Source organism: Sciurus carolinensis, chromosome 2 (assembly GCF_902686445.1).
Source record: "Sciurus carolinensis chromosome 2, mSciCar1.2, whole genome shotgun sequence".
Taxonomy (NCBI): domain Eukaryota; kingdom Metazoa; phylum Chordata; class Mammalia; order Rodentia; family Sciuridae; genus Sciurus; species Sciurus carolinensis.
The window spans coordinates 78,987,617-79,001,312 of record NC_062214.1 but is presented as its reverse complement, the minus strand read 5'-3'; the positions used below and the strand labels follow the sequence as shown (position 1 = coordinate 79,001,312).

Sequence of the window (13,696 nt, the reverse complement as noted above, 5' to 3'; positions counted from 1 at the left end):
ATCACTAAATTCTTACCTTAAAAGAGAAGTTAAGCAAAATGTATTCTATGCCTTCTTTTTCTTTTAAGATCTGAAGATCACTGTGCAACGGACTATCAGGGTCAACCCTGAGAATAAAAAACAAGAGCCAATTCAAACAGAAAATTAGAGAATTTTTCTTACTAAATTCAAATATGAAGCAGTCCAAGAGCCAAAACATAACTTCCAGGGTAAGTTTCACACAGAGAAATTCTAACGCCACTCTAGAGCCCCAGGAAAAATAGGTCAATGTGGTCTCTAGTTCCTTGAGAATAAATGCCAAAAATAAATAGTAGTACCCTAAATATATTCTAATAAGGGAATTCAAAGTTAACAGTCATTTTAATTAAAAACAGTCACATGTACCCGATTTTCTCAAGAATTAACTCAAAAACATTTTAACATGCTTTCCTAAAATTCTATTGTTAGTCAAGGGGTTCAAGGAGAGAAATCTGTCACTGACAAAACCATGAAAAATCAAATCACTATAATAAAAATCTAAATTTGTGTACAAGTTATATATATAATAGTCATATAAATAAACCCAAATCTCCTATTTCAAACATAAATGGGTTATCATAGTCTCATCTGGTTTTATTTAAAGCCATCCTGAATGTAGCCTCATATTTATATAACTTTTTAGTAGAATACACTTCTTTTTATACATTTATTTATTTTTATGTGGTGCTGAGAGTTGAACCCAGTACCTCATACATGCTAGGCAAGCGCTCTACCACTAAGCCACAACCCCAGCCCTCCTCAGGTTACTGAATACACTTTTGTTTCTAAGTTGCCATTGTCTCGAAGTCCATGAAACACTACTTCACAATCGGTACCTCTTTCTCAGACATTTACTGAGCCTTAGTAACAGCTCATTTTAAAAACCTAAGAACCACTTCCACAGAAATAAGGTCTAAAGTTTCAAGTAAAGCCATATTATAAAGATATCAAAACAGAAGCAAAAAGACAACAACAACAACAAAAAAAACCACTTTATTGTGATTAGTCTAACATTGCAAAGAGTGGTTTAGCACCAAAAAAGTCACTTACTTCTGCAGTTTAACATGCCAATCATATAAACTGTCATTTATGAGTTCCACTGAATAAATCCCTGAAAAGATAAAAGGCTTGCTGGTTATTCTTCATTTGATCATGTAACTATTACTCTGGTGTAAACACAAATGCTAAATAGCCAACAAATCTATAACTTTTGCTATTAAAAAAATGAAACATCTCAGCTATATTACAAATATTTGACCACTGGGACTAAGTCTTATGCCTTTAACAGATAATTAAAGCTAGAAGAGGATTCTTTTTTGTGTGTATGGTCCTGGGGATTGAACCCAGGGCCTTGTGCATGTGAGGCAAGCACTCTTAATAACTGAGCTATACCCCCAGCCCAAGAGGATTCTTTAATGAATTCAGAAACTGCTTACCATTACCCTTTGAAAAAATAGATTATGCAAAACCATATGTACTTAAGACTTTTCTTCTATGTATGTGAAGAAACATTTCTACAAAAATGGAATACTACATATACTGTTTTTTGGTCATTCTTCAACTTTCTGGGACATTTCTCCAAGTCAGTATACATAAATCTGCTGTCAATCTTTTCAATAATTGTAATAATATACGGTTAAATGTTAATTCAACCAAACTACCTACTATATGATTATTCATTTCTCTGCCAATATAAAAAATGCTAAAACATATGAAGTCATTAACATTTGAAGATAAAAAACTAGTATCCAAACATTTAACTGTCTAGGTTTCTACAGCTACAACTTTTAGATTTCTTACAACTATTAGGATACTCAAATACATTTGGCTTATCTTGCACTCTATGAAGTGGGAGGGGGTTGTTTCAAGTTTCTAAGCAATTCCAATAATTTTCAAATCATCACTGAGGATTCTGGAATAGATTATAATGCTATCTTTCCCACCAAAGTTCGGTTCTCTCCCTTAATGATACTCTGACAAGTAGATTACTTCTAGTTAAAGAGGTTCCACAATATGCAAAATCTTATTGGGTAAGAAAGAGCACTTAAGTCAAACTATGAAATGGAAAAAAGACAAAAGAAAAAAAAAAGTCCATCTATTTTTAAAGTAGTACCATAACTACCCCTTATAGTAAGCGTTTGTTATTTTTAAAAAAGGAAAAAATAAAAATCAACTTGGCAAAAGTTCTCTTTGCATAATGAAATATACAAATATTAATCTTAAACACTTTACAAAGCAATATTACTCATGCTTTTTCAAAAAGATAAAGATCATGAGTTAAATCTCTATCAGGAAGAAGGTGAAAACATTATATTTATTTAAAAAATTTTTTCTTTTGAGCCAAAAACTAAACTCATCCTATCTTATCTCCTATATCTTTGGGAACTCAAACTGAAATTTTGTACCTCTAAAATAAAGTTAATAAACGTTTCTATTTCTGTCCAGTTATATGAAATGACATTAGCTGAAAATAGAAACCAGCAAAAGAACAGACAGTAGAGATCCAGGAGTCCTTACCTGTTTTATAACTCTGTGATCTGTATATGTCCCTGAGCTCTTTCATAAGTCTATCTGAAGCTTGCACTGACCCAGACACCGCACCCTGAAACATAAAACCTGCTGTTTACAGGGTCTATTGAGGCAAGTAATTAGATTTAAGATATTTGACTCTAATATAAAAGTTCACAATGAGTTTGTAAAAATGAATTACCACTCAATACTTTAAGAAGTCATAAAAAGCTCAATTAAATAAAGGATTATTAAGTTTCAAAGGAATATAAAAGTGGGGGGATAAGTCTGGTTCATTTAGTATTTCTTATAATTTAGGGGGTAGGAGGGAGTTTAGCCAACATGTTCAGACCATCATGGACTCTAACAGTTTAGAATCCGGTACAAGTCTCTTCCAAACTCCAATTTAGAAAATACTACAAGAGCTGGGTACAGTGGCACATGTCTGTAATCCCAGCACTCGAGAAGCTAAGAGGCAAGAGGATCACAAGTTGAAGGCCAGCCTCAGCAATTTAGGGAGACCCTATCTCAAAATTTTAAAAGACTAAAAAGGACTAGGGATGTAGCTCAGAAGTAAAGTACCCCTGGTTCAATCCCAGTACCAAGGGCGGGGGGGGATACTAGAAGACCCTCACATGACATTAACCAAAATAGAGTTCCATTAGTAAGACCTGCAAGCAAGAATATTACAATGAAGGTCTAGCTTATACATTAAGAAGCTGAACAACATGATTGCCTGCATACGACTGGTTGCAATTATTTTCAGTGTTGGGACTTCTTTAAAGAAGAAAATTTGCCAATATCTTATCCTAAGAATGAATATGAATGGAACTATTCTTCCATCATGTGAAATTTTAAAGATTTTTAAAGGTTACACTACATTTAAAGAGAAAAATAGTACAATGATTATTTCCTAACTAGGTGATCTTGAACTGACTTAAGTTCTAGCTTTCACATCTATAAAATATAAAGATTACCTACTTCATATAGTGGCTATGAAAATTTAATGAGAAGGCACAGAAAATATAAAATACTTAGCATTGTTTATCATGTGAAAGTGTTCAATAATTTTTAATTGTTCTTACTATAATGCATATAAACTGGAGTCAATCAAAAGACATAGCTAGTAACCACTGATTCAGTTATCATAATCAAAATATGTAGTTAAATTTCCTTGCTATATTAAAAAGATGTGCCAAATTAAATTAACATTTTAAATAAGACTGAAGAAGGAAGAGTAATCTATTTATAAATCTTGGTACTAACTTGCATAACAATGCATTACCTGTGTCTTTCTAAGACAAAGCAATTGGTCTTAGGATTTCATGGAATTAAGAAATAGTTCCAAAAGAAGGCAGGTGGTAATGAGTGATCAGAGAGCCAGACTATTATTTTGATGTTTCCTTCTCTGAGCATTATATATGTTTATAAACATTACACACACACTTATATATACACATACACATGTACACATTCTTATTTCTCCCAGTAGTCATCAAAAAGGATGTATTATCTGTCCACATTTTTGAGTTGAGGAAACAAGTCATGCAGGTGTGTTTTATCAAACGGTGTTCATTTCATACCCCCATATGCTGCTTCAGATAAAAAAGGTGCAAAGTGGTCAGGACAGGATGGTCCAAAGGTCAGGTTCATGGAGGAAAAAGAATCTGAATAGCAAAAACTTTGTAGGAGAGACTGAATTGGATCTATAGATCCCACAAGGAGGAAGGTAAGCAAAGAAAACAGAATAAAGAGGCTGAAAAGGGAGCACACAACAAGATCATAGATGGTGCCAGGACAAAGAGTAGATGTAAAAGTAGAAAGTGGCTAGTCAACAAAATATATGACTGAATCCACTACTAAAGCAGGGTTAGAAGAGGTGACCGGCTAAGATTGGTATCTGAATGAATTGCCTGATATCTATAATTACTTAACCACAGGTTCTAGGTTATACATACTTACATTTAAATGGTCTTGCCTTTGAGTCTTCCTAATTTTCTCTAATATTGCCAAATTTTCTTTTTCAATTCCTTCATCCTCTGACTTTTTCCCACTAATAGGTTCTTCTTCCTTCATCTCATAATGATCCAAGTCTTCTATATCCTACAAAAGAAAAATAATAGCTTATTCAAGTTATTTTTCTTTAGTAGTTTCTTATGCCTACAGTTAAGTTACTCTTGACTGGGATAAAAAGGGAACAGAAAAGAGGATGCATCCATTTTATAGGGAGGAGGGGAAAAAAGGAATTAAATATTCAAAAGGTTCCCTCCTATAATATTGTTTTGTTTAAAAGCCAGACTATGAATAAAGCAGATCTAATAGTTTTACAAAATCATGATTCAATAAATATGCCATCTTATAAATCAATATGAATTTTTTTTTATTAGACAGAGTTTTGCTTATATTGCCCAGTTGATCTCAAACTCAAGCAATTCTCCTGCCTCAGCTTCCCAAGGAGCTGGGACTACAGGTACATACCACCTGCCCAAAAGGAACTTCTAAAACAGTTTAGCAACAGGTATCAAAAATGTTAACTATTCATACTTTGTTCCAGAAACTTCGAGTTTTAGAATTCTATTCTTAGACCAGTCTAAAATGTGAACACACATTTAGACATAACTATGCCTATTTCATCCAAATAACCACAAAAGCAAACACAAAATCTGCATGAACACAGTAAAACCATTAACTCTATACTACAGGAAATTAAAATACCAACACAGCATATTTCTTCCTTCTGTATCAACAAAAACTGTGAAATGAAAAGACACAAAATACAAAATGGGAATCACAGAATCTCAATTATACCAAGAGATATTTAAAAACAACTAGAAAAGATATATTGAAATGTTAACAGTTATTACCTCTGCATATTCACTGCTTTTCCAAGTTTTCGATAGTGCAGAATTTAAACCTTTTTCAAGTATGTTGCTTCTATTTCAACTGCCAAAATTTCTAAAATAGAGTATGATCTTCATCTTTCTGAGCCGACTAACTCACTGTGATTTCTGGACCAGGTTAATGACCACCTCATATCCAGACTCTACGAGTCTCTTTCTTAGAATGCCATCTTCAGGCCTTACTACAGGCTTTATTACATTCTGTTCTTATTCAGACCCAGTCCATGACTCCATTTCATGAACTCTCTTATGAGCACTTTTCAACCATAATGTTCCTTCCTATTCATGTTTCCTTCACAGGTCTCATAAATGCCCACCCTCTATCTCTTCTTCCTACCCTGTTACCCTCAGTCACATTCTCATCCACAAAACTCCATCTCAATCCTCATCAGCACATCCCAAATAGAATTAGCATTATCTTTCTAAAACAATATTCTTGTCATACTATTCTCTGCTTATGATATTCCTTCAATAAGCATATCTAATATAAATGTCTGTTGCTAATTCAAAATTTTTAACCCTCTGCCTTTCTTAACCAATCTTCTTTCCATGACTAACACATTAACTTTCTCCTCCCAAAAGGATAGCACCCATACAAGCTTTAGTTTAAATGCAAAGTTTCAGAGCCTAAAAACCTCAAAGTATATCAGTAACTAACAACTACTTAGTTTGTCTTTGGAATTTGCTCTACTAAATTTGCTATGGTTTAAAGTGTCCCCTCCAAAATTCACCACCAATGTAATGATATAGAGGTAGAGCTTTAAAGTGGTACTAGACCTCAGGGGCTCCTTCCTCACTAATGGAATTAAGGACCATATAAAAGGGACTTCACCACATTTGGCTCACTTGCTCTCATGTCCTTTTGTTTTCCACCATGTGAGGTGACCTTCAACAGACCCAAATGCTAGCACCTTGATCTTGGACTTCCCAGCCTTTGGAGCTGTGAGAAAATCAATTTCTTTTCTTGATATAGATTACCCAGTCTCTAGTATTCTAAGTACAGGAACACAAAACAGAATTAAAGTTCTTAGATGATTTTTTTTTTTTTTTAACAAGAGACTATATCATTTGTTCTTAGTGAGTAGTCCCTGAAATGTTCTCAAATTCTCCTTTTTTTCCAAATATAAAACTTCCTCAGAAAATGTCGAATGGAACTACCATTTAACCCAGCTATCCCACGCCTCAGTTTATACCAAAAGGACTTAAAATCAGCACACGACAGTGATCCAGTCACATCATTATTTACAGCAGCTCAATTTACAATAGCTAAGCTATGGAACCAACCTAGATGTCCTTCAACAGATGAATGGATAAAGAATGTGGTATATATACACAATGGAATGTTACTCAGCCTTAAAGAATAATGAGATTATGGCATTTGCAGGTAAATGGATGGAACTGGAGAATATCATGCTAAGCAAAATAAAGGCCACAAAACTAAAGGCTAAATGTTTTCACCAATATGCAGATCCTAATTCACAATGGTGGTGGTAGAGATGGGAGGGGCACCTAGGGAAAAATAGAGGTACTTTGGATTTGGTAGAGAAGTGAAGGGAGGGGAGGGGGTACGGGAGTAGGAAGGATAGAAAGAATCAGAAATTATTACCCTATGTACATAAATGATTATACAACCAGTGTGATTCTACATCATGTACAACAAGAATGAGAAGTTATGCTCCATTTGTGTATGACGTGTCAAAATGCATTGTCATGTATAACTAATTATAACAAATGAAATAAATTAACAAAAAAATTTCTTAAACTCAGTAGTTCTTACTAAAAATAACCAAGTATGAGTTAAATACTGATTACTATTAAATGTAAATATAGTTTTAGTGCAAATGTTAAAGAATTCTTCAAATTCAAGGAAGTAAGAATAATTTGCTCAAAGCCCCATCATTAATTAGAGGTAAAGTCAAGAGTTTAGAATTTACATTCCATTCCAAATATAACGTGCTTTTCATTATTCCACACTAAAACTAGTTTTAAAAAAAAGTTTAGAGGGGCTGGGGCTCAGTCAGTAGAGTGCTTGCTTTGTAACCACAAGGCCCTGGGTTCGATCCCCAGTACGGGGGGGGGGGGGGGGGGGGGGGGGGGGGGGGGGGGGAAGTTTAGAGAATAACTGAAATGTTAAAAAATGAAGATATTTATGAAATTATTTTCTTACATAAAATACCTACTTCGGCCATCTCTTCCTCCTCCTCCTCTTCTGAAGTCACTTCTTCTGTTATTCCATTCTAAAACAAAGAAATAATTTGCCAGTTCTACACAGAATAGACACATGCTGAGTATGTTAGAACACTGGTACCACAGCTTTAAGGACAAACTATCAATCATGCATCACTGCAGTGCCACTAACAGAGGGTTTACTAAAATTAAAAAATGTATTTTTAAATCCAGCTTCAATTTGACAAATAAAGGCAAATAAGTCAAAGGCAATAAGTCAAATATAAGACAAAACTGAAAAGAATTTTAAACATAAGCTAATTTAAAATAAAACATTTTATTTACATGGTTATGTGTATAAGGTCAATGCCTTTTGTTTTTAATAAATATCCCAAACCATTAATTCCTTAGACATTCTTTTTTTAACTTGAAAAGCCTGAATCTTTATATAAATTAACTGCTTTACATTTAAAAAGGCCAGATGGGCTACAAAGGAATACATACTTCATAAAACTAAAAACTATAAAATAACCATCACTTCACTAAAGAGACTCGATTTCTTTCTAAAAACATGTTCTTAACTACAGAATACCTCTCTAAGACAATTTACTGTTCATACTCAAATCAGTGTTTTAGGAAGGGCCTTCATATATAGTTTTGGCAAAGTTCAAGAACAAACTTCCTAGGCCACAGCACAGGTGCAGACATGCATCTTTATAAAGGTGGACTTAGGTTAGTGCTCAGAATGTCTAAGAGATCAAGAAACTAGGATCCAGAGACCAAATTAAATCAACAAAGATCTCAGCAGCATCTAAACATCTGTTCTTAGCTACTCTGATAACATAATTCTTAAGAAAAGTCATTATCTCAGAGGATATAACTGCTGGAAAATTTTATGTGGGCGCATGCGCACACACACACACACCCAATGCAGAATATACTTATATTTTTATTAAAGCAGCATTTCTTTGGACAATTATTATTCATCTCCTAGAAACTGAATGAAAAAAGGAAGTAGCAGCTCCCAAAATACTGTTCACCCTTATTCATTTCCCTGAAGTATATATTTCAAACCAGACTATTTTTGGTATGTAAAGAACATACCTAGTCTAAAAGTCCCACATATAAGTTTGAATGCATCAGTGACTGAGAAATGCTCATTTCAGAGCTTGCCCCCAGAAAATCTATTTTCAAAAAGCTCTTATGGGGATTCTGACCTGTAGCCTAGTCTGTAACCATGACCTAGTCCCTGAGCAAAGGATAAATAATTTAACCAAACACAAAGCTAGTTAGGGTTTTGAACATGAAGATGAATTTTATTTCAAGATGTGGCCTTCCCTTCTTTTCAAAACCCCACTGAAATGACAGAAGAATTTTATAAGAGTGAGTTCATTGCTACACTAAGAAAACAAACAAGAGGAGTCCCATCAGTGAACCAAATTATAAGAGCACATTAAAAAACAAAGCAGATGGAATCAGACTGCTGGTTTGAGAAAGCCACACTCAATCCAGATAATGGAGAAGAACCACCAAAAAACTTAATAGGAACGTTTCAGATGAACCACACATTCTTTGTTGTACTTGCACCAAGTAGAGTTGGTAAGGACGGTTCTTCTATAGGAAGTCTACCCTAATGGCCTCTTACTATACGTGTCAGACCCAGTAAGAGTGGACAAAACATTTTGTTTTGATTTTTTGGTACCCAGAGATTGAACTCAGGGGCACTCAACCACTGAGTCACATCCCCAACCCTTTTTTGTATTTTCCTTAGACAGGGTGTCACTGATTTGCTTAGGGCCTTGCTTTTGCTGAGACTGGCTTTGAACTCGAAATCCTCCTACCTCAGCCTCCTGAGCTGCTGGGATTACAGGTGTGTGCCACCACACCCAGCTAAAAAGTGTTTTTAATACAACAATGCAACAGCAAAATCTCATAACAGATTATCTCTTTTAAAAACTTGAGAGTTGGAAATCCTACCTGCTAGTACCTCCCTATCCTCATGCCATAGGGACAGCACAGGTCTACAAACCAGGAAGAGGAGACCACAGCAGAGAGAATGAAAATTCTGTGGACACCCACATCAACAATTAATACCCAAAGGTACACTTCACTTATAAATAAGCAGAAAACCAAGTATCACCAGGTAGCTGAAGAAAATGACAACCTGAAAGGTCCCTTGTCAAATAAGCTAAACAAGTGACCTGAAGCATTACTAATGAAGGAAATAAAATTTAAAAATCTAAATGGAATCTTTTACAGCAACTGGGAAAATACTGCATTTAAGGACAAGATAGTTCTGGGAAATAAAAAACAAGATTTTAAGGAAAGGAAATGTATTAAAAAGGGCCAGAAAGCACAATGGAATAAAGTATTTATGATTAAAAAGATCAAACTGGGGGGTTGGGGATGTAGATAAGTAGTAGAGCACTTGCCTGGCATATCATTCAGCCCTGGGATTGATTCCCAGCACTGCGAAAACAAAATGAAGAAAACTAAACTGTGACATTCACTTATAATACGGAGGAAGAAAGGAAAAAACAGAATAGGAAATAAGAGACTAGTTAAGGGAAACAGAAGAATACAAAGATCTAATATTTTTCCAAAGGATGCAGAGAAAGAAAAAGAGAAAATTGTTGAGTTAAAGAAAGATGATAGAATATTAACAGCTCTGAAAGCCCCAAATAAAAACTGAAAAAATAAAAGTCCATACTTCACAGTTAAAGAGAAAAATCAAACCAACTTCAAGACCAAAAAACAAACAAAAAAACACAGAAAGATGACTCAAACATCAAACTTTTCATCTGTAACAATAAATACCAATAATGAAAATGTAAAGAACTGGGAAGAGGGCTGGGGAGATAGCTCAGTTGGTAGAGTGCTTGCCTTGCAAGCACAAGGCCCTGGGTTCAATCTCCAGCACAAAAAAAAAAAAAAAAAACCCTGGAAAGAGGGCATGATAGTGCATGCCTATAATCCCAGCAGCTTGGCAGGCTGAGGCAGGAGGATGCGAGTGCAACTTAGCAAGGCCTTAAGCAACTCAGCGAGGCCCTGTCTCTAAAATGTTTAAAAGAACAGGGATGTGGCTCAGTGGTTAAGCATCCCGAGGTTCAATCCCCTGTCCAAAAAAATAAAAGAAAGAACGAACGAACCGGGAAGAGACTCAAATATTAATATACCCAGGGTACAAGGTGGCAGGGAGTGTAATACAAGAGACAACAATAAGCAAAGACAATAACACCAATGGCTAAGTCTAAGAAACTGCTGATAATATAGCTGAGAGTCACCGACCATATTCTCTAACCACAATGACAAACTAGAAGTAGCCCAAAAATCATCTGAAAATGTTTATTTTTAAAGTTCTTTCTCTAGATAACTCAGGCTCAAGAAGAAATTAACACTCATACCTTAGTAAACCAAGATAAATACTTGTACAAGGATACCAAGAAATATAGATTAAAAAAAAAAAATACAGATAAAAAGATTCATAGCAGCACTCCTCCTGACAGCAATAACTGGAAACAATACTTCAAACATGACATGGAAAAATATTATGATACAGTCCGCTGAATAAATATATTCAATGGAATAAATACAGCAATGAAAAAGAAATGTAGCCAAACACAATATGAATGAATTTCACAATGTTGAGCAAAAGCGAGCTATGAATACATATAGTATGACTCAATATGAAGCAAAAAAACAATCATCACTAAACTATACTGTATAATGATGCAGACATGAATGATGAAACTAAAGTAAGGAAAGGATTACTAACTGGAAAATGATGATCTGGCAGGAGGCTGCTGAAGGTTCTAACAATGTTCTGTTTCTTCTCCTGAGTGGTGGTGGCTAAGTTGTAGTTCCCAGGTATTAGCTGCAACCAGGTGTTACACTAACCTTGTGTTTTACATATTTCCAATACATGTTATATTTCACAAAAATTTTGGTAATAAGAGTAATGTGAACAGGCTGGGGATATAGATCAGTTGGCATTGTGTTTGCCTCTCATGCACAAGACCCTGGGTTCAATCCCCAGAACCACAAAAAGAGTAATGTGAACAAAGATGGAAATGCAAACTATTCAGAAATACACTAAAATTTTAAACTTGTGCAATGAAGTGAAACAGCACTCAAGGCATAACTCTTACACATTTGTTTAAAGAGCAAAGAGCCAACAGCATCCCTCTGCCACAGTCAGTTGTGACAGCCAAAAATGTCTCTAGATATCAATTGTTCTATTGGAGGTCAAACTGCCTCTGGTTGAAAATTACTGGTTTAAGCTTTTCTAGATCACAGGAAAAAAGACAAAGCTTCCCAAAGTCATATCCCTGACAGAAAAATGAAACAAGAGCCTGAAAGGAAACAAAGAACTTTACTACAAGCTTAGAGTAGAAGTAAAAATACAAAAATAAAGTATTACCATATTCATTCCAACAATGTTTATCATGGGACTGCAAGGATGATTCAAAATAGGATATTTTGTCATGTAATTCACAAATTATGTTAATGCCTACATAGAACTGTATATACAATCATGAAAAAATAGGTAGACCTACACATATTATGTCCATGACATACTGTTAAGTGAAAAACACAAGTTGCAGATATCCAAGAGAAGGAAGCTGAACACAAAATGTATTTCTCCCATCTTCTCTTTCCTGAGGCTTCACTAAATTTACAGTGAAGACTAGTCACTGTATAAACACAAACTTTTTTAATAAAAAACAAGAGGCCAAGCATGGTGGCACAAACCTGTAATCCCAGAGACTCGGAGGCTGAGGCAGGAGAATTTCAAGTTCGAGATCAGCCTCAGCTACTCAGAGAAGCTCTAAACAACTTAGCAAGACCCTGGTTCAGAGGCTAAGTACCCCTGGGACCAATTCCCAGGACCAAAAAAAAAAGGGGGGGGGGAGGATGAGGCTACCATTGCAAAAGAAAATCCAACTACATTAGAAGATTACAATAAACAGAAGAGTAATTAATGTAACAAAGTCAAGTAAAGGCACAGGTTAGAGTAATACCAATATGAGAAGGCTCATTCCACAGCACCTAGGAGAGGTTCAAGACTCAAATACCAAGTACACTGGAGAGCAGGAGTGACAGAGCTAAAAAGCAGAGACTAACAAAAAGTTAGTCTGTCTATCCCCAGCCCTGAAACATGTTGTTCTCCCTATCTTGTTAAGCAGAACCCAGGCAGAATCTAACTCAGGCAAAAAATCGAAGATGTCATTATCAGAGAAATTGAGTAGTTCAGTCAACATTTATTCCTATATCAGGAAATAGAGGAGTAGAAGAGAGCAGTTTCAAGTTAGCATAAACTCCCCCTAAAAGTTATCAGTTGACAAGTCTTGGTCATAAAGGACTCCAAACCAGTCATTTGGTACCTCTGTATGAATGAGCAGAAAAAGAAAGGTATATTAAAAGAATAATATGAATGAGCAACACAATACGAAGATATTTGAGCAAAGTTTAAAAAAAAAAAAAAAAAGATAAACTAAAAATATATGTATTAAAGAGTTAGGGAGAACACAAAAGAGTATCAAAATAACTTCTTAAAGACAATTATGAATACATAGCCTTTGTAAGACCAGAACAGAATACCAGGAATAAGGAATAATCAGAAGAAAAAGTTCTTAGAGCATATGGTTCCACATTTGGAAATGGCCCCAAATGAGGCACACCTCCCAGCATTCATGGTCACCGATGGTCCCAATCCCACAGTGAATCTAGATTGGCCCTGTGACTTGCTTTAACTTACAGAATGCAGCTGAATTAACAATGGAACAGTTCAAGGTCTAATAAGCCTTAGGAATACCTACCAGTTTCTACTTCCATGCTCTTGGAAGCCAAAAATTTGAGATCTGACTAGCCTCCTGAAGAAAGAGAAGCCTCATAAAGAAGCCCTAGAGGATGAGATACCAGGTAGGGAGAAAGGTCATGTGATGAAACACAAAGATGTCAGACATGTGGGTGGTGAAGAGCCCATCTTGGGACATTCCAGTGCAGTCAAGTGTCCAGATCACACAAGTTCCAGGTGCCATGTAACTACATAGGGAGAGCCCTCAAATGAGGCCAGCAGAAAAACCATTTAGCTCAGCCTATTT

General features: G+C 35.3%; 1 protein-coding gene across 2 annotated transcripts in view; it reads right to left on the bottom strand.

The window, feature by feature from the left end:
- Ube2q2 (ubiquitin conjugating enzyme E2 Q2) overlaps positions 1-13,696 on the bottom strand; it is a 61,446-nt gene that overhangs the window by 28,124 nt on the left and 19,626 nt on the right. For both annotated transcript variants that reach the window (XM_047538873.1, XM_047538874.1), the window contains 5 exons: positions 7,607-7,663; positions 4,489-4,629; positions 2,536-2,620; positions 1,069-1,129; positions 17-107 (listed from right to left, as the gene is read on the bottom strand). In XM_047538873.1, coding sequence (XP_047394829.1) covers positions 17-107; positions 1,069-1,129; positions 2,536-2,620; positions 4,489-4,629; positions 7,607-7,663 — 435 coding nt within the window. The remainder of the gene's footprint in view (positions 1-16; positions 108-1,068; positions 1,130-2,535; positions 2,621-4,488; positions 4,630-7,606; positions 7,664-13,696) is intronic.